At 37.2% G+C, this 25021-nt stretch overlaps 2 protein-coding genes across 3 annotated transcripts; both read right to left on the reverse strand.

The window, feature by feature from the left end:
- Positions 1 to 782: 782 nt before the first annotated feature.
- Positions 783 to 3449, reverse strand: LOC133863643 (protein indeterminate-domain 7). The gene is made up of 3 exons (XM_062299680.1): positions 2708 to 3449; positions 2201 to 2597; positions 783 to 1858 (listed from the first exon to the last, which is right to left on the reverse strand). The coding sequence occupies exons 1-3, from the start codon at positions 2919 to 2921 to the stop codon at positions 934 to 936; spliced, it is 1536 nt and encodes a 511-aa protein (XP_062155664.1). The 5' UTR covers positions 2922 to 3449; the 3' UTR covers positions 783 to 933.
- Positions 3450 to 12620: 9171 nt separating this feature from the next.
- LOC133863996 (putative hydrolase C777.06c) lies at positions 12621 to 23542 on the reverse strand. Of its 2 annotated transcripts, none has more exons than XM_062300177.1 (12): positions 23222 to 23542; positions 22939 to 23066; positions 22693 to 22805; positions 16049 to 16090; positions 14861 to 14916; positions 14615 to 14691; positions 14340 to 14459; positions 13705 to 13781; positions 13569 to 13626; positions 13344 to 13394; positions 13221 to 13269; positions 12621 to 12948 (listed from the first exon to the last, which is right to left on the reverse strand). In XM_062300177.1, the coding sequence occupies exons 1-12, from the start codon at positions 23373 to 23375 to the stop codon at positions 12830 to 12832; spliced, it is 1044 nt and encodes a 347-aa protein (XP_062156161.1). In that variant the 5' UTR covers positions 23376 to 23542; the 3' UTR covers positions 12621 to 12829. The 2 variants fall into 2 exon arrangements, with proteins under 2 accessions (XP_062156161.1, XP_062156160.1); XM_062300176.1 differs by having other exon boundaries at positions 13563 to 13626; positions 23222 to 23541.
- Between the last annotated feature and the right edge of the window lie 1479 nt (positions 23543 to 25021).

Below are 25021 nucleotides of genomic sequence, written 5' to 3' on the forward strand. Positions count from 1 at the left end.
ATCCAGACATGCAGTAGTGCATGAGTGATCAGTGCCACAGATTAGCTGCTTGTAATCTTATTTTGTAATTCTAATTCTTGCCATATATCATGATATATATATATATATATATAATTTTTTTAAATAATTTATAGATATGAATAGATAATATACAAACTCACACATTAATGCTCTCATAATCCAAATTTAACTAACAACTATCTCAATTTTTCACACTCAAATTAATTAACATTCATCTCTTTAATTATCAGAAAAATCTGCATTTTCCTGCTGCTACATTGTTTTGAAACGGGATAGTCATAAAAAAAAAAATAAAAAAAAATGTCGATTTAATATATGTAGCATATTTCTAGCTTTGTGGTACAAGTTTTTAAAAAAACTTGCTTAAATAAATATTAGAGCATATATAGTTGTAAAATTGGAACCTGCATTAATACAGCAATTACAAGATTCATTTAGATGTTTTAAAAAAAAAAAAAAAAAAAAAAAAAAAACTTATCTTTTGACATTATATATCACGAGCGTGTATATATATACTCATGAGTCAAAAAAGTAATCAATCTTGCGGTTCTCATTGGACAAAATTTTGACGCACAATATTACTGGTTCGCATACTGAACATTCTCAACTAGCTGGAATATCAGATTCAGAAGTAGAAAGAATTCATTTTCACATTTATTATGAGAGAAACAACACGTGATTCACTAGGGTTTCCCTTGAAGGATATATATGTATCTTAAAATAGATAGAAGCATGCATGATGAGTAGTACAAAAAGTCAAATTAAAAAGGACCAAGATTCTTCAAATAGCTAAAATATGTCACTGGAATATTAAGATTTCAAATATATGTCCTCCCCTTTGGGAAGATTGATAGCAAAAAAGGAAAAGAAAAAAGAAAAAAGTTTCATATGATCGAATTAGGAGCTAATTAATTACCCTTGCCATGGTTTTTGGGGTTGATTTTGATGCTCATTAGAAGTGTTCATGCCGTTACCAAGACCAGCGATGTTGAGAATGCCACTATGAGAGAGAGCTCTAAGACCCAAAAAGTCTCTCGTCAAACCTTCACCACCACCCCCACCACCACCACCTTCATGAGTAGTAGTTGAATTCTTATCAGAATTCAAAATCCCACCAAAAGCATCCTCAAAAGAAGTTCCTTCAAGCCCAGTGGAAGAGGAGAGAGAGCTCACCATGTCATGAAGAAGGGAAGGATGAAGGGCAGAGGCAGAAGGGCCTGCTGCAGCTTTATTCCCAAAAGGAGGCAAGCCATGGGCAAACCGGGTGGCCATCTCTTCACGTGAGGACAAATTCAAGCCAAACTTATTGTTGGCAGAATCAGAAGACACGTGAGTCTGGTGGGTGGGCCTCAATGAGCCAGGAGCAGGCTTGCTGCTCATGGTTGCACCCATCTGAGCTGCCTTGTGCAGCAATGCAGTGGCTGACATGTGAGGGGAGGGCGCAGGCTGATAGGGAGGAAGAGTGGGGCCAAGGCTAGGGTTAGGGTTTGGTGCTTCATGGAGAGCGAAATCTTGGTGGTGGGCCTGCTGCTGTGTGAACTCTTGATGATCTAATCTTGTGGAGAAGAAGGGTGATGAGGAGGAGGAGGAGAGATGATGATGATGATCAATAGGTGGTGGGCCCAGCCATGGAGGCATCTCTGGCCTTAAACTGAAGCTGCTTTGTTGCTCTTTCTTCAAAGAAAATGCATGGAAGTCTTGGGGGTTGAATTGGTTTATGTGAGATGCTGAAGATCCAGCTTGAGAAGACGACAGAATTGGGTTTGTCGTTATAGCTCTTGCACTCTCCTCTGCTAATGCATCACAGAAGGCTCTGTGTGTGATGAAACTATCCCTCCTGAAAACCATAAAGAAACACACAAGAAAACAAAAGGAAAATTACTCATTGTCACTAACACAATTCTTTTTTGCTTTCTCTCTCTCTCTCTCTCTACTCTCTAGGGTGTAAAAGTAGGAGGAGCCTGCCATGCTAGATGTTTTGTTATGAGCTTTCTTCAATGTATGATCAGAAAAAGAATGTAAATTTATTATTTAGAGACCAGAAAAAAATGTATATTTATTAATGTTTAGTATCTCGGATGGTGAAATCCCATGCTCTCCATTAATGAGGAGATCTGACTGGCTGTGCTTTAAATAGGACAACTCTGCTAATTCACATAGATGATTTGGAATTAGTTACCTTGAGAAAAGGGTTCCACAGTCACATCTGTACTCCCTGGTGCCACAGGTCTTGGAGTGAGCTTTCCAATCTGATTGAACGGCATACCTCTTCGAGCACTTGTCACATTTCCACTTCTTCTCACCATGCTTTCTACAGAAATGCTTCTTGATCCCAGTCAGGTCCCCAAGAGCCCTCGATGGGTCATGGTGCACACAGCTAGCTTCTGGGCACACGTACACCTTCTTCCTTATCTCTTTGCTTGTTCTCTGCTTTAGCTTCCATGGCAGATTATGCCCTCTTCTATGAAGTTGAAGATTCTGATCTCTCTGAAACCCTTTGTTACAGATCTCACAAATAAATCTGTTCGTTGCCATGAGAGTCTTGGGAGACAAAGCTATTACTTCTGCTTCCGGGTCTGATTCAAAACCAAGAAATAATTGGAACCCAGATAAGAAAAATGAAAATTAAACAAAGATTAACAAACAAATTACACAATTTAATTAGTAAGTGGCGTGGGATTCAGACCTGGGTTGCCTGGGAGGTTTCTCTTCTTCTTCACTGGTTGAGTAGTTTGGGTCGTTGGCGGTGGAGCAAAGAATTGTTGAGAATAGTTGGTACCAATTTCAGGTCTGTTGCCTGAAGAAACACTTGCCTCACCAGATGCAGAAGTCAAATTAGACATGTTTTCCTCCAGAACTGGCTGCTGTAGCTGCTGAGGGAACATCAAACCGTTCATCATCTTCTCTTAGGTATGAAATTCTTGTATCCTAAGGTTCAATCATGCGCCATAGATCTTGGTTTTGTCATGTGTGACAAAGGTGTAAAGATCTAAAGACAAAAGAAACAAACAAGAAGAAGCTAAACTAAGTGAAAACTGTTGGGAGAGAAAGCGAGAAAGAACCGAATAAAGAGGCAAAAATTGATTTCTTATGCGTAGTTTTTGAGACCCATAATCCCCCCACTACAAGCCTTGATGGTTTCTTCTTGGTTTGGCACCAACCCAAGAGACAAGTTTTGTTTTTTGAAAGCTAAAAAGAAACAAGCTGAGGGGAGAGAAAGAGAAAGAGAGAGAGAACTAGAGCTGAACCAGATCCTCTAGCCCACTTTTCTCCTTCATGGTTCAATATCCAAGCTTGATAATACCAAGAAAATACAACAATAGCCACACAAATATGAACAAAAACTAAAGACTCAGCTCTTACAACCTAGAGAGAGAGAGAGAGAGAGAGAGAGAGAGAGATGTGGATGAGAAGGTATTCCCTTCTGTAATCCTCAAACAGGCCAAAACAACATCCCAATGGAACCCTACGGCTAACTCTGACGTTGCACTTTCTGTCTTTTCCACTGTTCTCTTTTCCAGCCCCAGAAAAATCTTTTTCTTTATTGTATATTTGCTTTTAACAAAGTTTAATTTTCTGCTAAAACTTTTTGTTTAATAACTCCCTCTCCCACCTTTCCCATCTCTCATAAAGCAACTAGGAAAAAAGAAAAATAGAAAGTAAACATGTAAAAAGAAAGTATCATAATTCATATACAGTTATACACAGAGAGAGAGAGAGAGAGATTGATTTGTATATTTTACATCATGGGTAGTAGACCCTTCCCCAGCTTTCTACAATTACAGTGACATGATTGATTCATTCATTAATTTCTAACAGCATGGCTAAAAGCTCTTTCATTTTTTTTTTTCTTTTTTTCATAACATATATTTTGCTTCTTTATCTTTCATTTCATTATCACTAACTGTTACTCATAAAGAAAGCTGAAAATTCTGACACTTTTGCATGGCAAATCAAATTGAAAAATAAATAAATAATAAACAATCGGATTAGACTGTGAACCCCGCTGCCCATTACCCAAATCCTTGACCTCCGATCCTCTTCCTTACTCTCTCTCTCTCTCTCTCATAATCCTCGTATCTTCTGCAAACAAAGACTTGACTTGTCTTCATTATCATTTCAACATCAGCATTAATATAATTATAGTCTCAGAGATTCAAGCAGAAACTTGAACGAGTCTTCAAGTTAGAAGATGATCCAAAATACTTGACTCCAACGTAAATCAATTAAGTGGCAGAATCTATAAATTAATTACTTGACTCTTTACGTGTTTGAAGTATTTGCAGTTGACTGAGACATCAACAAATGTAAATAATAATAACGTTTTTACTTCCTGCACGCAGTTATTTAGCTAGCTGCTACGTACGCTATTTGATTAAATACAATTCAATAAAAAAATTGTAAAGACTTTTAGTGTCATAATGCTTCTACTTTCTCTAGTGAAGTTTGTTGATGGAGGATATATAATTTAAAACATGAATAAACTATATATGGGTACATATGGAGCTACATTGTGTTTCTGTTCCTTCATGGTTTTCGATGAGTTTGTCTTCCCCCTCAAAAGAGAGAAGGTTTACAAAATTGATATAAACAATCCATTTTCTTTTGTCATTTTCTTGTTTTATTCTCCACAATGATTTAGTTTTTGTAATGGGATCCTGCTCGACAGTAGCCTCAATGTGCTTTCCCAGCTCATCTTCTCCTTCAAATAATACTAAACTAACTTTCTGGAGAAAACGAGAAATAAATTTTAAATAAACAACTTAAAGGCGTGTGATCAGAGGAAAGATTTCATGTTTTGTGATATATATATATATATATATATATATATATATATATATATATATATATATATATATATATATATATATATATATATATATGGTGCATGCATGTATGGTCTTCATGATCGGTGTTATGCCATGCATGCCATTAGCTAGGCACCATTCAATTTACTATTAGCTAGGTTTAACAATATCACACGTGAGATGCCTCTTCTGTACTCCAATGCTGACATTTTTCTAATTATCACGGCCTGAATAAGACCTGGGAGCTAGAAGAATATTCATTGGTCAAGTTGCTTGACTAGTACTGCTGAAAATTAATGGAATACTATAACCATGATCATGCAATATATCACATTCTATTAATAATTAGGTGGCCATCTTTGATATTAATATTAAATAAAGCTTAATTGGCAGATTTATAGTCATAATTTCGCAAATTGGTAGGTAGCTAGCCAGGCCGGCATGCATGCATGACAAGTATATATCCTTTTGATTTCAAGTGAAATATAGAATGTAATATTATTTAAAAATTTTAAATGACGTGATAACATATTTATCATGTGTATGGTATTATATTATATATGAAATAACTTTTCTCTATTTCAATATATCCTATTTCTTGCCAAAAAGAGTTTTTAATTAATATAGCCCGCAAGATTAAATTGATTGACCATCTGAGAGTACCTATCTTTTATGCTATACTCCTAGCATATATATATATATATATATATATATATATATATATATATATATATAATCTTTAATTTAGCTTCCATACATATGCATCCTTTTATTTTTTTCTTCCATTAGTTTTGTTAAAATATTAATTAAAAAATGAATGTACTATGTATTTCTTATTAGCCGGAAACTTTTGAAATAAATAGTTATTTAACGTGATATCAAAGAAAATGTCTTGAATTCGAATATTGTTTCGGTCATTCATCTTTTACTTCAGTTAATTAAATATAAACCTCTTGAATTTTTGTACAACTAAGAGATCGACCTTAGGTGGACAAATATTTATGGGAAAAAAAAAAATCCTGTTAACTCTAGTTCGATCATTAATTGCTTATAATTAATTTTTTTCTTCATAGATATGAAGAATATTTTCATGGAAGCTAGCTTAATTATAGGACTTTGAAGATAGAAGTGTTCATGCATCACATGACTGCTATGAGATCGAGCAGTCGATCGAGATGACTGGAAATTTTGGTTTCTTATGTGTGTGGGAATCTGTCGGTGTGAGGCCCCCCCTACGATCGATCTCTTCCTCCTATTAATTAATACTCAAAATCATTCCAAGATGCTTGTCATTGTCACCCATTGTTCATATGCATTGCGTACTAGCTTTAATTGGTGCAATTTACGATCGAAATTCCGACAAAGTTTTTGGATTTTATTCTTCTAGCTAATTAAATGCATCTCTTAATCAATGTAATTAAGCTTGATTATAATCGATCTGAAAGTATTCCTTTAATATATATCATGCAACTCTTAATTAGTACTTTTGTTTTAATTAGCATGAATTAATTAACTTCTATTGAAATTCTTCGCATGATCAGTTTCGATCTTTTTTCTTTCTAATTAATTAGTGATCACTTGAAATTAGAAAATCTCTTTCATCACAGAGTTTTTGTTTAATTAGGTACCCACTTTAATTTGTATATTTTTAATCACAATTAATAATAATAATAATAAATCAACGCCAAGGCAATTAATATAATTAATCTTGACCATGGTTTAGGAATGGTTAATTGCAAGTCTTAATTAATTAAGGTATTGGCCGGGTACGTTAGGCCAGGGTTGACTCTTGACTATTCCCCTGCAGGCGGCTAAGCCCAACAAGTGCGTGCCGTAAAGCCAAACTACATAAAGGGGTCTGCTCTGTCAATGCACAACGGAAAAAAATGATTTAATTATTCTTTCAAAAAAAAAAAAAAAAAAAAAAAAGACCATCATGACGTCGTTGGTCAAATTTTGAATCATTCCCCTTTGAAACCATGGGTTGCACGATTTCCTATTGAGATTTTAGGGGCCAATTCTTTCCTAACGACGGTTTCTAATCATGCAAAACTATTTGGGCAGCAATTTAGCTTCGTTGGGAGAATTAACCAATATTCTTTAAGGATAACACGTAGCCCTACTTCGTTTGGCTTGGCATCAACTTGGTCAAGGACGGAATCATGCAAGATTTTTTATTTAAAGAGGCCAAAGTATATATATATTATTTGAGGAATGCTACACATCATCCCTTTATCTTCCTTTTGTCTTCCCAAAATTGATGCGGCTCTTAAAATCATCATTGGATCAAAATCCAATAGTCATATATCAAAAATTCAATGGTGATTTGAAGAGCCACATCAATTTTGGAAGGATAAAAAGAGGATAAATGGATGATGTGTAACATTACTCATATGAGTTATTTTTATTTTTTTAAGAAACGGTAATTTTGATATCTTTTGGTGCGTCCCAAAACGCTCTCTTCTCTCTCTAGGAAGAAAACTTACGTCCTCCTTCCAAGTTGATGTCCGTGCTTGAGGACGAGGGAAAACCTATTGATTTCCCTCCTCCTCCACTCCTTTATTGCATTATGTTGTTTCCCTTTCGAAATTTTATTTATCCAAGAGAGAAACTCCTTCCGGCCTCTGTCTTGTTGAGGCTCTATTTATCGTCTTTATTGACGATTTATCCCTGATCCTCCTTAAAAAACGCGTCGCTAGGGTTTGAGAGAGCTTAGAGAACGATAGAGGAGGGCGAGATCGGTGTTCGGGGAGGAGAGAGGCGCCATGCTTCCCTCCTCCCATGGTGGTTTAGGTTTCTTGTTTTAGTTATCTCATAGTCCTTTTTGGGTTATGAAGTTTTTGTTTCTCCCTGGATAGATCTAGTGGAGTTGAATCTTTTCCTAGTCCTTCAAGGGCTATGGTGTTATTCTTTGTTTTTTCTATTCGATTTTTTCAGGTAGGAAGGCATCGAGGAGCGGCAACGGCGATAGCTGGCGGGGCTTTCTTCTTTCTCTATCTACTATTGAAGCCAGATTTGTGTCTATTTGCTGGAGCCAGCATGACACGCGCACCCTCTATGGTGTTTGCTGGCCTCCTCCGGTTCTACCACCTCAAGCCACTGCCTCGTCGAAATTCAATGCCCAACGCGTGGCCAGCACGAGCCAGAGATCTTCTCCTTGGGCAACAGCGCGTGTGGGCTACGCTCCGTCTTCCAAGTCGTGACCGGTGGTTTCTGGCCGCCGCCTGTTGCAGCGGAGTTCCTAGAGACCACGTGCTGTCTCCGGCGATGGCAGTCTCCCCTGATGCCGGATCTGTGATTTCATGTTTTCTGTTTTGATTTTTTGGTGATTTAGTGTGGTTTTTGCAAGTCTGTCTTTTAAATTTTCAGATATTATTGGACTTGTAATGATTTGATAGCTAGATCAGCCATTTTTCCTTTGTTGTGGCGCTTTATTGTTAAAAATGGGCTCATATGTCTGTTACTGTAATATGTGATATTTGTAAGCAGCATTGGCTTAGTGTGTAGGGAGTTTTGTACCTCTATTCACTGTATTTGCCTTCAAGCGTTTGATATATCAATGAAAATCGGATTTTCTGTTAAAAAAAAAAAAAAAAAAAAAAATCCTTGATCCTCATAGAATCGCAACCTTTGTCTCCCCCCTTCACTGGCCGCATCTTTCACCTTGCCTTTCGTCTTCTCTTCGCGTTGTCAGCCGGATTTGTGAAGTTTCAAAGATTGGTTTTTTCAAAGTCAGATATTTCTTTCTTTTCCAATTTCAAAGCTTCACCCACGCGTTGAAGCTTGGATCTCACATGCCTGCGCATGAACCTCACGTGCCAGACAGATTCCTCTTGCTGCCATCCTTTGACTCGCACTCCGCCAAAGCTACTGTTTTATGAGTTTTTTCCGTTATTTTTTGTATTTTCTATTGGGAGTTGTTGTTTACAACTTAACCTAAACCGTTTGGGCTTCAAACTCTTTGTTTGTGTTAGAGATCCATTTTTGTTGTTCTTTCACTTAGTTTATTCAGTTTTCCTAGAAGCTGGACTAGATTTAAGTTTTATTTTCTTAGTCTGTTCGGTTTCTTTGGAAGTCGAATTAGATTTAAGTTTATAGGGGTTCTTTTACTCCCGATAGTTTTATCAATTTTATTGGGCCGCGGCTTTCACATGCTGTATTTCCAAGTGACTTCTTCTGGGTTTCCTTCTGGGTTCTAAAGTGCCTGTAGTCTATCTTGGTTGGGTTATTGAGTTGTTAACTTGTTTCTGTTTTTTCTTTTCCTGTATTTTGTTTCTGTAATTTGTCTGCAGTATCTAAAAAAAAAAAAAAAAAATTAAATTTTAAGCCCAAAATTATAGATATAACTTAATTAAAAAAATTTAAAGAAAAATTGAAAACCAGATATATATATATATATATAGCCCCCCTTATCTATATATATGTTGTACGTTCTGTCCCTTAATTACTTGGACTTACATCAGTACTCCATCAAACTATGTACGCATAGCCAACGTACGTTGAGGCCAGGTTGGTTCAGGTTGCTTAATTGCTGGATATATAGGTGTATTTTAGTAGGTACGTATATATTCTTAGTTTTCATAAGTTTGAAATATATATATATATAAAATTAATTAATTAATTAATTAAATGCCGCCCTATGATTATTTGGATTGTCCACCTCATATACAGCTTTCATATTATGTTGGTGCATGCATGTATGTTCTCGTAAGAATATTTCCCACTTAGGTTTGATCGTATTCTCCTATATTTTATTTTCTTGTAAAATTTATTTCGTTCCTTAATTAGTTTAGGTCTCTTTTACATGCACTTGTTCGTCACTATTAATCTCTTTATAAATTGAGAGCATTGTAATACCGTGCCTAATAATATTGAACATTCAAGATAAAGTCTATACGTCTATTTTTGTTTCGGCTATTTCTTTTCTTTATCTTTAATATTATTTTTATTTTCTATTTTGTATATATTTCAACACCCTAGCTAGCATGGTACTCTATCAGCAAACAATAAATCAAAGTAAGTACATTAAGGATAGAAATCCCAAGTAAAATTAAGATCAGACTAATAAAAAAATAATGTAAAAAATCTATAAAATAAAAAAAAATAAAAAAAAATAATGGCAGTAAAATTATATATGTACGTGGTACAACAATAAGGGGATCGATAGTAAAAAATAATGCCACTAAATTATAAAATGAGTTAAAAAGAGTACGATTTGAAAGCAATAACCGAATTATGAAGAGAAACGTCGAGACAAACCTGGATGGGATATGTTGCCGTAGGTCTACTGGATCTAATTGCATGGATCGGATCGGATCGGATCTTTTTTTTACTTTGAGAATTTGATAAAAGTGTAATTCTATTCGGTAGATTCTTATGTAACTGTCATTTAATTAATAATATGACAGTTAATGAACCGAGTAATTTTAAATATTAAACTCTCAATTTATTGGCAAAATTTTATTTTACTCCTAGAGAATGTAATACGGCGGCGAACACACTAATTAAGGAGGCAACACGAGATAAGATCGAGCAGAATTGACTCGAATAATGTCCTTTGAGTGTTTTGAATATTGTAACTAGGGAACAACAATGTCTCTAAATCCCGTTTGTGGGATCAATTTTTTTTTTTTTTCTTAGTACTGATTAATGAGATGTTGAGATTCTCGTTAAAAAAAAAAAAAAAAAATAATAATAAAGGCTATTCATGAACAATGTCACATGAGCTAAATGCGATAAGAGTTGAGTTTGTAGGACTACTCGATTGCTGCCAAATTAATTTAATATCTGATGTTTGCTGCCAAATTGTCCAATTACGTAAAGTTATACCAGAATTATGGGTGTTAGATGAGCCTGGTTGCTCGTACACTCAGTTCAATTTGGCTCACTTAAATTCAATTCGGTCTTGATTAAAAAAATAAATGAACCGTTTATGACCACAATAATACACCCGTATATATATTAAATAAATGAAACATAATTATATAAATTTCGTTCCATTCGGACAAAGCCTGTGATCGAGATTGGCTTTGGCTTTGGCTTTGGGGTTGTGTGTGAATAAGAAGCATTAGATTTGAAAAATCAGCAAAGGACTGCACTTGATATTTTGCGGGGATGGAATCTCACGTGATGATAATGATCGATATTCTGACCCGAGTTGCAAGGAAAATTGGTGAAATTCAAAGAGAGAGAGAGAGAATAATCTCCCCCATCGTAATCATATGCATATGCCGTGAGAGGAGTTCACGAGTAGCCCATAAACAAAACACTGGGTCCCACTCTAAATGATTTGAAGCGTCAGAGGGTCCCACACAAGAATTGTCAAACATCCCAATCCTTCCAAGCTGCGCATCACCCCCATGAGCCTCCATGCTCCCACAAATCTTGGTACATACACGTGCACGGGGAACTCCCCGATTAATAGTGAACCTGCGGAGCACTCTAGTATCTTCTCCTCATGTTTTACTGCTACTGTTACAGCCCTTTCAAGAACACTCGTGAAAGGGACAAGTCGAGGACCCGTCCTTGACCCGACAAGTCCACTTGGCCACCGACGATTGGACGTGATTGGACAGGCTCATGCAAAGTGCGTGACTTGACCTCCGCTCTGTCTGTGGCTGACAACGAGTTCGTTGTCAGAAGAGGCGGCAAAATTCCTTTTGGGACCTGTCATCACTTACTTTTACCCTTTATTATAAGCCCTTGGGTTACCTTGGGGTATCTACAGGACAATAACACCTTGCCCAATCATAATTAACTTCAGAGATTTATGTCAAATTTTTATAAATCTCACTCCTAATTATCTTTGTTTTAATGTCGGTTAGAAAATCAAAACAAACAATCACAAATATATATATATAGATTTACGTGGTTCACCATTAAGGGTGACTATTTCTTCATAAACAATACAAAGAGGCGTCAATACAGTACATGATCCTAAAAAATAAAAGCAACTCCATTTAAACCGTGGCTCTTCTAACGTTGAACCGGGTCAGATGGAAACAGGGTCGGACACGAACCAAGCTCCACATTGCCTAACACCGTCCACGTAAGAGTCGAGAAGCAGTATTATCGTAGGAGTCTAGGTTATCTAATATCTAATAACAATAGTTTAATGTGTTTAAGATAAGACGGGATTATTGATTATTTCCCCCAAAGCATGCATGCATATAGCTTGCTATATTAGGAGACAGGAGTTGCCAACAACATTAATCTTGACTTATGTGTGAGAACGTATGAATTTCCAATCTCTCTTCAATCATTTTGAAAAGTCGCCCTAGAACCTCAAATTTCATTGTCCAAATCCCAGCCCCACTTGCCTTTACTACTTGTTAGTTCTTTAATTTATTCTAAATTTTTGAAAAGCCCTGCCCCCCACTTTTATTTATTTATTATTATTATTTACACATAATTGATGTTAATTATTGCGTCACACTTTAACCCAAATCAAACCCGATATGAATGGGAAGGTACTTGGAAATCGTGCAATATTCCACACATATTATCAAAAGCCTGGCAGTTAATGCAGATATAATTCAACTCACAGCCGACAATCCTGTCCTGGAAACCTTTTGTCAAACACTTGGGGGGTAGCTGGGCCATTTGCTTGGGTAATGTTTACGTGTTTTAGCAAGCTTGACGTGAAGGGGCATTGACATGTGTACCGTCCAATTAAGCATTCCCACACGTTAACCACAAAGGTTTTCAAGAAGCGTCTAAATATATATTGGTGCCCAAATTGATCACGTAAATACATAAAAAACCAAACTAAAATGGCTGCAAGATAAAAAAAAAATGGCTTTATTCAGATTAATTCAAACAACTTGTCATCTAGATTCTTGACAAATCATAATTTATATCAATTATCAACAGTAAACTTTGGAAGAATTAACTGTAAGGGCAGATGACAATTCCATGAAAATATTTCATGATCTTTTATGAGAGACCAATTGGATTTTGGAGTTGAAATCCATAACATAATTGGTTTTGTCAAGTAAAGGCTAGAGCATTACTGGTAGGCGAAGTCCATCATAGCTCAGTTGTACATCAAGACCCTCTGTCTCCATCAGTTTCAAAAGATAATCATTCACTTTTTCATGATCCATCAGATGCATCATACCTTCACAAGGGCCAATTGCAGAAGAGAAGCGGATTACCATCTATAATTTTAAATGCTGATGCTATAACTGAGAATGATTATTGGGCTTCCTAAGAGATCATGTGATATATAATTCATAATTTGAAACCCTTCCGACCCTTTTTAATCACAGACGTTAAATGTTGCTGGATTGACCGATACATCGATCAAGGTCTCGTCTACAGCTAGAAAGGAAATTGGAGTTCCTAGGGAACAAGTAAAAACATAGTGCTAGGAAAGGAGACTAAACATACCGGTAAAAAGTGTTCTCTTTGGTCGGATTTTCCGTACCTCCTCCAGAGACTGAAAAAGAATAGTAAGGAAAATCTTAAGATTTGCTAGTACAATTTTGCACCAAAAAAGGTAAGAGAGTTTACCCTAGGAAGTCCAAAATGTGTTGAAGAAGACCGATCCGGCCTCAAAGCGTCCTGAAGATGTCATTTGACATACAAACCAAATAAGAAATTTTATCATGCATTTCTATGAATGAGTTCATGATGATAAACAAATATGTTTGCGTCTGTTTGTCTATTTGCGGACGCGCGTGCGCATGTGTGTGTGTTGCTTGAGAGAGAGAGAGAGAGAGAGAGAGAGACCAGAACCAGGATTTCACAGTCCTTCAGAAGTGGATAAGTTTCTTCAGGTATCTCACTAACATCACTGCAAATGTGAATAAAAGATTAGCTCCAAACTAGTTTCAAAAGTACAAACATATCCGTGACACCTAGGAAGCATTACCTAATGTAACATATATTACCAAAACGAAATCCAAGCGAACGATAACCAGTTCCATGCCATACTGGTAAAGGGGTAAACTGAAACACAACATTGACAAGATAAAATGTAGGTATCAGCGTTATATGTTGGATCCACTTTTATGTGAAAGTGCAAAAATATATGCTTAAGCAAACTGAGTGTGGCTAAAAATATGTACTTCTGCTATAATCACATGATGATGACATATTTATTCCATTTTATTTTCTTTAGATTTACATGTGCAAGACCTGACTATCTTTCTGAGAATGCTATGGAAGAATTCCTACTACCACCAATTTAATCGTGTATGCCCAACTCAGCTCACATACGTAACCACTCATCCATTTTTTTAATTTTACCAATTTATCCTTCCCTGATTCTGCAGTTCTGGCATTAAAAATCATAATTAGATGAGACAGAATTTTTGCTGAACTCATAATTTTTGTTTCACTAGATTGTTATAAGGGCAGCTAAGTTCAAAATTAAACTGTGTCCACTAGAACACTATTTTACTAGGATTAAAAATTGACATTTTGGAACACATCCAGAAACCACGAATTTGGGACTAAAGAGAAAATCTTAATCTCTTAATAAGCAAAAAACTAATATATTCTGACCTGCAAATCATGTACAACAAATGGCTCCTCATGTATGATATTGAATTGCACTTCTGAGACTGCAGCACCAGGTAAAACGACACTTGTATCCACCAAGTAATAATGTGTCTTCTTCATCACCTGCAATCATCAAACAAAGCTGAGAATAGTTCATATTACCAAAAAGTTTTGGGAAGTGATTTTATATATTCACTGAGGGAATAATTTCAATAAAAAGAAATATAAAGTAGGGCAATATTGAAATTGATGCAAGAAAGAAAAACTGGGGTTTGGACCTCAAAATCACGCTGGGGCACATAAATTGGAATGCTGGGCTGGACATTGTTCGTCCAATCACGGAGATCGTCAAGACCTGGACAGTTGGGTTGGGGGGTGGGGAGTTTAGGGGAAAGAGGGAGCCTTCAGTGCTGAACTGATGTGATTTTCTAATTTAAAAACGATGGAGATACAGAAAGAAAAGGAGGAAAGAACTTGATGCATTATCACAAGTTCAGTAACTGTTTAAGTGTTCTGTCAGAGACCTCCAATTGCATCAGCATGAGAATGAGTAATAATAACTGCATCAATCGCTCTTATCCTGACAGAAATGCAACTTGTTACGAAGAGGCAAATACCTGACAATAGACATATATGATATAAGAGAATATGCAACAGCACCACCAGTTTAACAATCTTTGGAATTACTTTGACTACTACTAGACCCTTTAAAAAACAAGCAAGTCAAAATATTTCATTGCTTTTCAAATAGTACAAGGCAGGACTCTAACAAATGTCAAAGCTGGTCGCCGAGTTTGGTGGCATGTAGACTCATGAATGGGGAAGACTGTCCTACAAAATGTACTCTATATAATTATTCACAGAATCCACATTAATCTTGTATTCTAGGGCATGGTTTATTTCAAAGCATTGATATAATGCCAGTTTAAATATTGATCCATGATTTCATGACTATTTAGGCCAGACTGATAATATTCGGGAATCTCTAGTTGCAATGTCTAAGCTTCTTAAATGTAGAAGGCACTCAGATGATAGGAGCAATCAATGATATGTAATTGCTTAATCTGTGCAATTAGAAAAGATACAAGTGTTTAAATATGACACTAACATACAAAGGGAAAACTATTAACGTGCGCAAGAGAATACCTAAATTATAATACAAGAAACCTAAGCACTTCACCACTCAAATTATAAAACCAAAGTATGAAGCAGATATAAGTCAAGATAAGTCAACAATGTATATAGATATATGGCATCAATTTCAAAATCCAAATACTAAACAAGTCTTAAGAAAAAAAAATAAACAACATGATATAGAAAAACAGAAAACTCCATTAAATTCCATAAATCTTACAAGACATTTAATCATCCCTTTGGAATAAGTTATGATGCCACCCACTATATATATATATATATATATATATATGCCTTAACCGTATGAAACCAAGTCATAACACTTCCTTTTATTATATAAAAAAATGATTATACTCAAGTCGTGTTCTAGTCAACACCTACTAAGTAACAACCTACGCACTGATTTAGGGGTTTTTTTATGTAGAATTTCAAAAATGAACATAGTATCGAGGTCTTCTCCTAGCTAACGTCATATAGCCTAGAGTAAACTAAGCCATTATGCATGAACAGATGATTTGTTACCTTAACACCATGAACAACATAGAGCTTAAAGCGTTTAAGCAGATAGGATAACTAACCCAAAGGCAGGAAACCATCGAAGAGCACTGTGATAAAAAAACCTGCACAGCAGAATTTGAAAAAATAAAATAATAATAAAAAAAAGCTCTCACCATAAGAGTATCTAGTAGATTAATAGTGAAAATAGCATATAATGCTCATCATATATAACTCTTTCCATCATATGTAAGTCTTTCTTGTACTTCTCAGCACAAAATTCAGCAATGAGGAGCAAGAACGCTTTTCACCATTTTGAAAGGTATATAAAAGAATTAAGATTATAACATGTTTTATCAATTACTTGTCGTCACTACTGAAAGGATCGGGATGCAACCCCACAATAGCAACAAGCACAATAAAATGGTAAATAGACAAAAGTAAATTATTGTTTAAACATAAATCACAATAAAAACACAACCACAAATCAACACAAGGATTTTGGTTACGAAGTGAAAACCTTTTGAAACCTCAAAAAGTAAAACCACTCAGGGCCAGCCAGACCCAACAAAACACTTCACTACAAAAAATCAAAGTACAGACATAGACACTTACAATCCTTTATAACACTAAGACTTCGTACGACGACAAACTCCTTGCTTGCCTCTCTATCTCCTCGATAGCCTCTAGCTCATCGCTGGCCAATCTTCTATACGTGAACTCCCTACCTACCTTTAGGGAGACTTCAAAACAGTTGCAGGAAGTGTATGATGTGGTTTGAACAAACTCAACTCCAAGAGAGAGAAAGCTACAATGGCTTTACAAAAAGCTCTCTTGGCTCACCAATCCTATTTGTAGAAAGGTTGCATTTTTACTGCAGGATACTAGGGTTTCCATGCGCATGGAAACCCTAGCATCCTGCAGTAATGGTTTTGCACAAAGCTCTCTTGGCTCACCAATGGTGAAGCTATAAAAACCCTCACAAGAGGTTTTAAGATTCAAGAATAGTCTATGTTTCAATATTAACGTCATAGCCTATTTATAGGAGAGGGAAAAAGACCCATGCAACGTGTAGAAATGTTGCATTTTTACAGCAAGTTTTCCTGCGGCGCAAGGACGGTCCATATTCCGTGCGCACGGATACGAGGGTTTCATAGCTAACTCTTCTAAACATCCCAGCAATGTAAGCACAGATAAGTGATGCTCCACGTGACGAAGCTCTCTGGAACTCTGAGCGTAAGCATGGCCAGGTGACGGCTTTGATCACTAAGTTCTCCGGAAGTCCTCTTAATCCATCAGCGTAAGCACTGCTAGGTGACGCTTGTGGTAATAGAGCTCTCAGGTTGTCCTTAAAGTCTTCATTTACAAAATCCATAAGCAAGTCCTGGTGACGGTTTAGGTAACGGATTTGCCAATAACAAAAGAGGACTTAAACTTTCACACCAAAAGACTTAGGTGATGACCGAATAGAGCTAATTTCTAAGACCTAACAATCTCCCCCTTTGGCCATTCGGTGACAAAACCAAAATTTCAGAATAAAGAACAATACAAGTAAATAACAATTTACATCCCCAACTTAACAAATCACTACTAGACTTTGATTGATGAAACATGTCATTTTTGTCTTTTTGTTGGTCTTGAGGGTGACATTGACACAATTAGTTAGTTTGTTTTTTTTGGGGGGGGGATGGGATTGACAATGAGATGGGAGTGTGAGGAGGGTATGTGTACTTTTTCCTAATAAGTATATCGTCTCAGGTTTAACTAGCATGTGGTCAATTAGGTCCTAAATCAATTCCCAAGCAAAAATGGTACACATCATCATGACAGATGAGTAAACCAATCAATGGTACTTTTCCCTAATAAGTGTATCGTCTCGGGTTTAACTGGCATGTGGTCAATTAGGTCCTAGGGATTCCCAATTCTTTTTTGATGAAAAGGGATTCCCAATTCCACACACAAGGTTGCCTACCAAACCTTACACATGCAACCAAACTTCTAGCTTGTAAATCAAGTATGCACGGAAAAATTTAACATGGTTTAATCAAACCATTGAACAAGTGCAAACACATAAAAATCACCACCCATCATATAAATCAATTCCAAAGCAAAAATGGTACACATCATGACAAGATGAGCAAACCAATCAATGAGAGACATGGAAATTGAGATACTTGAAAAAATGCATAAGAGCAAAGGTCTTCTCTCAACATTTTATTTTGTAAATAAGAAAAAATGCAATGCAAACAGGAAGAACAAAAACCATGCATGGCAAGGAAAAGAACAACAATAAAGAATACATGCAACAAAAAATGCATGTCCTAGGATGCATGAAAAATGCATAAGCCACAATCCTGGGGCATGCTACCAACTACTTACCCTAGGTAAGTCTCTCATCACTCCCCCTCAAAGGATGAGTGGCATCAACATTCTTAGGCCTATTACTTCTCCACCTAGGAATAGTCCTACCAACATCCAATTTGCCCAACCTTAGGACAACATTTCTTATCATGAAGATAAGATTCTCCATATTATTCCTAGGAGGGGTGGTCACTTAAAGAAGGTTGTCTGTTGGGAGGGTTAAACCTCTCAACCTTGGACCTATTGCCCACAAAAAACTCCATTCCCCTTATCAACTACTTTAGGAGCAATATCATCAATACAAGCAAGGGGAACAAAAATAGTTTTTCCCTCGTTGAGAGGTGTGGTTTTTGAAGTGGAAGCGTTTGGGTCAAAATCAAGTCCACACTTGTCACCATTGGGCTTTTGAGAACTCAAAATATGATCAAGTTAGAAAAGGAGACTTCAAAAGATAATCAAATTTAAAGGCGTCCTTGATATCCTCTAAATCCACAACTATACTTAAAAGTGAAAAATTCTCAAGTTTCAAAAAATCCACAGCAGCATTAACATCAAGCAATTGAGCACACAAGGATTCCTTCTCAACCTCAGCCTTTTTCAAATTTCTAAGGAGTTTTCTGTTCAATTTCTTTTTCTTTTTCTTTTTTAATTTTTTTTTTAATTATTATTATTATTAGTATTATTTTTTTACATCTTAGCAATGTGGGATACAAACCTCACAAGTGCACTTACAACAATCTCCCCACATTGTCCCAAACTTTCTCTCATGTGTAAGTACTTACAAATCAAGAGTGTCATGCATACTCCAAGAGCTGGGGTCACACTCTTTTTATTGGAGTCAAACCAAATGTGTCAAACCAAGACACTTATATGAGCAGTAGCGGAAGCTAAATATGCCTCTGATACCAATTATTGAGAGAAACACCTAGTGTAATGACCCAGAAAAAAGCGTTAGCCACATCATCACTATTACTCCAAAATAACCAGTTAATTTGGAGCTTCCTTACAATTCTTTATAGTTTCACATAGTAATTAGGCAATGTGTGACTTAACAATTATGATTATCTTTATAAACCACTTACTCTATGTGGGTTACGTCTTATCTTCCCCATATCGGACCAGAGTGTTATACTTAAGAAAGTCTTTTAGTGAGCGCATAATATAGCATGTTGAGAGACTATTTAACCCAAAGGCTTAAGCCTATGGGTTTGGGCCCAACTATGCTATATAAGCCACTCACTCTTCTTACATCTTAATAATATGAGATACAAACCTCACAAGAGAACTCACAACAATCTTCCTCTCACTTGTAAGTCTCATTCACATTGACACAAACTTCCCCTCGTCTGTCACGCGTACTCCACGAGCTAGAGTCACTCTTTTTACTAGAGTCAAACCAAGACACTCGTATGAGCAGTAGCGTAAGCTAATATGGCTTTGATACCAATTGTTGAGGACAAAAACACATAGGAAAGTCTTTTAATGAGCCCATAATATAGCATGTTGAGAGACTACTTAAGCCTATGGGTTTGAGCCCAACTATGCTATAGAAGTCACTCACTCTTCTTACATCTTAACAATGTGGGACACAAACCTCACAAGTGCACTCACAACAATCTCCTTCTCAGTTGTGAGTCTCTTCCACATTGACCCAAACTTCCCCTCGTGTGTGGGTACTTACAAACCAAAAGTGTCATATGTACTCCACGAGTTGGAGTCACTCTTTTAACTAGAGTCAAATCAAACACGTCAAACCAAGACACTCGTATGAGCAACATCATAAGCTAAACATGGCTCTGATACCAATTGTTGAGTAGAGAAACACAGAAGAAAGTATTTTAGTGAGCTCATAATATAGCATGTTGAGACACCATTTAACCCAAAAGCTTAAGTCTATGGGTTTAGGCCCAACTATGCTATATAAACTACTCATTTTTACATTTTAGCAATGTGGGACACAAGCCTCACAAGTGCACTCACAATACATCACTCAATTAAGCATTCATAGCCTTTGAATTCTTCAAATTAGGACATTTGGTCCTAATATGATCACAACCCGAGCACTCAAAGCATTGAACTCTTCAAGCATTCCTGACTTTCCTAGGCCTAAAAATCTTACTATGGGTGGCTCCTTGGAAATCACCTTTTTGAAGAGTCAACAGAAGATGTCCTACTTGACCCCTTAGAAGTTCTAAGGAACTTGTGGATCTTCCGTGTCAACAACATCCTCAGAATAAGAAGAATCCTCATCAGAGGACTCAACAACAACGACCTTCTCTTTCTTAGAGGACTTTAGCCAAAATTTTCTTCTTTGGCTGAGGCAATGATAGCTCATAGGTTTGAAAAGAACCAACAAGCGTTTTGACCCTCATCACATCAACATCCTTGCTTTTCTTTATAGTGGTGACTTTGGGTCTAAACACCTCAGAAAGAGACCGCAAGATTTTTTTTTTGACAATCTTGTTCTCAACAATCTTCTCACCGAGATTAAAACTCATGTTAGCGATATCATTTAACTGAGCATAAAACTCATCAAACTTCTTGTCATCTTTCATTCTAATCTCCTCAAACTTAGATTTTAACATCTGAAATTTAGAAGTCTTAACCCCTTAGTACCCTCATCGGTAACCTCGAGGATAACCCAAACATCCCTCGCAACCTCACAATTAGATATGCGACGAAACTCTTCAAGGGACACAACCATAAAGATGGCATTGAGCCCTCGATTATTAAAATTACTTGCGGTAGTCTCACCTTTGGACGACTCAGCCAATGGCTTCTCGGGACTTTTCCATCCCATCTCAAGAATTTCCTAAACATTCTCATCCAAAAACTTACGAAAGCCTCACATATGAATTTTCCAATACACGTAATTATTCCCATCAAAATAGAGAGGAACAATATTAACGAAACTAATGCACATCACTCACAGTGCAAGCGTGAGCACACACACACACACACACACACACACACACACACACACGTTAGTCTACAAAGAGCGAACCCTCTCTGATACCAATTGAAAGGACCGGAATTCAACCCCACAATAACAACAACAACAACAATAAAACAGTAAATAGACAAAAGTAAATTATTGTTTAAACATAAACCACAATAAAAACACAACCACAAATCAACACAAGGATTTTGATTACAAAGTGGAAACCCTTTGAAACCTCAAAATGTAAAACCACTCACGGGCAGCCAAAACCAAGGGAACCTTCACTATAAAAGATCAAAATATAGACATAGACACTTACAACCCTTTATAAAGCTAAGACTCTGCACGATGACAATCTCCCCGCTTGCCTCTCTATCTCCCCGATAGCCTCTAGCTCCTAGCTGGCCAATCTTCTATTACATGAACTCCTTACCGACCCTCTGATAGACTTCAAAACAGTTGAAGGAAGTATATGGTGTGGTTTGAATAAACTCAACTCCAAGGGAGGGAAAGCTACAATGGCTTTACACAAAGCTCTCTTAGCTCACCAATGGTGAAGCTATGAAAACCCTCACAAGAGGTTCTAAGACACAAGAATAGTCTATGCTTCAACATTAACAAAAGGGACATCCTATCCTATTTATAGGAGAGGGGAAAAGACCCATGCAACGTGTACAAAGGTTGCATTTTTACTGCAAGTTTTCCTGCGGTGCAAGGACGGTCAAAATTCTGTGCGCACAGATGCTAGGGTTTCATCGTTAACTTTTTTAAACAACACAGTGGCATAAGCACGGCTAGGTGACGGAGCTCTCTAGAACTCTGAGCATAAGCACGGCCAACTGACGGCTCTGGTCACGAAGCTCTCGAGTTGTCCTTAAAGTCTTCATTCATGAAATCCGTAAGCAAGCTGTGGTGATGGTTCAGGTAATAGATTTGCCAATAACAAAGGACATAAACTTTCACACCAAAAGACTTGGGTGAAGAAAAGTTTTACAACCCAAATTTTGTTCACTAAATAAGGCCAATTCCTATGACTTAACAACTACTACTTTACTGTTATCATTATAATTAAATACTTCTGTAACATACCCTAAAAAAGGTGAAGCTCCAAGCCAACCAAGTTTGTAAGACTGCTAATATGAATCTAGACTCAATAGCTGGACCCTTGCAGGCAGGCAGTACGCAGGGCAAGACCTGTGGTGTTGAATTAACTTGGACAGAGAGGGGGCCCGGTGAATTTCAATACTAAGCTAGCAAATAAGAACAAGAAAGATAATAAAAATATGGAACTTCGCAATGGGTGTGCAAATCTGACATGCTCCGCCAACCGCAATGCGGGAATAAAGCGAAAGATGGTAAATGAAAAAAGAAATTCTATCTTGTAGTAACATAAACAAAGTTATAATAAGAACATATATCACTTACTTTCCAGCATCTATGAGAATGTTACATGTTCCAGAGGCCCTAGGATAACGAATAAGGATGCTTGTGTTAAGTCTTTTATTTTTATTACCCGGTTCCACAGCTTTTGAGCATACCTGCCAAAACCAAAAAGCATTCCAGTTCTTCAAACAATCAAATATGAATTTGGTAAAAACTTTAAGAAATCAAAGCACACTTTACGCAATAATATGGCAAATCGCCTTAAGTGCAGTGATTCTGCAGCCATACCGGACATGTCTTTAAAGGATTTGTAAGGCAGCTCACACGTGGAATCCCTTCACTAGTTCCCGTCCCCAAAAATATGATTTCAGATTGGTCAGCAGGTAACTGCAATCCAGCAACCTCAGTTGCAGAATCTGTAATCCAAAACTCCAAACGCCCAGAAAACAATGTTCCATTATCTTAGGCTTAAAAATCAAACATACCCAGTAAATATAATACCCATTTGATTGCATATAACACTTAGAGAAAACGCGAGCTTTTGATAGAAACTTACTACGGCAGAACTTACCAGATTGAAGAGAAGCCCGAAAAAATCGTCTAAAGGGAGAGAACCCATTTCTGGAAACTGAAATTGCAGAGCTTTTAAGTGAGATTTGGCGTCTGAAATGGGCAAAACAGGATAGAGAAGGGGAAGGGCGAATTGTGCCCAGAAATAGAACCATTTGATAAAAGTTCCCAACTTGTTGGAAATGAAAATGTGTTGCTTTCAGAATTCAAAAGTGTCGTTTGGGTTAGCGTGAAACAAGTGAACAAGAGTCTTTGGGGTAGTTCAGTGGAGAAAAGCTACCCACCATTTATAGTCTGCCTTTGTTCGTCTAAAACCGCCAACGGACCCTGCGATTTCAAATTATAAATACTCGACTAGGATTAGGATCTCTGCAATTTCGGGCAATTTCTCTTGAATTTCTGGGTCCACAATTTGATAATTAAGGCCTACATTACATCGAATGGGATGTAATGGCCTGAATATGGACTAAGATCTTTTCAAATTATTTATTTGAATTTGAGAGAATTCGACCAAATGATTATAAGAGATTACTTATAAGATTTACCTAACCAAATAAAAATTGAGTTATTCAAGTAGTTATCTGGTCAGGTGGGTTTTATAAGTGTTCTCTCACAATCACTTTTTTTTAAATTCGGACAAATAATTTGAGAGAGTTTTGATTCAAAGAATATACCATCCGTCTAAATTTAAAAATTTAATGGTTGGTTTGGATATAGAGAAGAAAACTTATTCTTCTCTGAATCCAATTCTACCTTCAATGATGACTGGGACCCACGTACAGTGCGTGGGTCCCGCATTTACTTAATAAAATAATAATAATTTTTTTTTTTTTTTAAAAAAAAAAAAGGCAGGGTGGCTGCCGGGTGGCAGCCACCCCTCAAAGGGGGTGGCGCACTGCCACCCCCGACACTTGGGGAAGGCCACGCGGCCTTCCCCGACCACTGGGGGTGGCCGCGCGGCCACCTTTAAATCTAGGGGTTGGCATCGCGCCACCCCCTGAGGTTGCCGGGGGTGGCAGCGCGCCACCCCCAACCACTTGGGGAAGGCCGCGCGGCCTCCCCCGACCACTGGGGGTGGCCGCACGGCCTCCCCCGACAACTGGGGGTGGCCGCACGGCCACCTTTGGGTGGCAGCGCGCCTTCCCCAACCACTTGGGGAAGGCCGCGCGGCCTCCTCGACCACTGGGGGTGGCCGCGCAGCCATCCCCGACCACTGGGGGTGGCCGCGCGGCCTCCCCCGACAACTGGGGGTGGCCACGGGGCCACCTTTGGGTGGCAGCGCGCCTTCCCCAACCACTTGGGGAAGGCCGCGCGGCCTCCCCGACCACTGGGGGTGGCCGCCAACCCCTTGCTTCTATTTTATTTTATTTTTTTAATTTTAATTTTGTTTTTCTTTTAAAAAGAAAAATTATTTATTTTTTAATTAAATAATTATTATTTAAATCATTATTTCACATAACTTTTCACAATACCAATCATTATACACAACTTTTCAAACTTCCAATCATTTCTTACCATTAAAAATAATATTTTCTAATCTAAAAATTCAACACCTAAACACAACTTTTTGCCTCGAAATTCGCAATTAGAATAAGAATTCAATTCTAATTCTAAAAATTCAATACCCAAACGAACCATAAACATCCGTCAAACAACCTCATTTGACGAATTTCAAAAACTAAATTCATCCAAGAAATTTCAATCCTCTCCATGTTGAGAACTCTATACATCTTCAACCATCGCCGCCGAGCGCAACCGTCAGCAACAAAGCCTTATCTTCTCTTCATGGCGTGTGAAATGT

Source organism: Alnus glutinosa, chromosome 3 (genome assembly GCF_958979055.1).
Source record: "Alnus glutinosa chromosome 3, dhAlnGlut1.1, whole genome shotgun sequence".
NCBI classification, from domain to species: domain Eukaryota; kingdom Viridiplantae; phylum Streptophyta; class Magnoliopsida; order Fagales; family Betulaceae; genus Alnus; species Alnus glutinosa.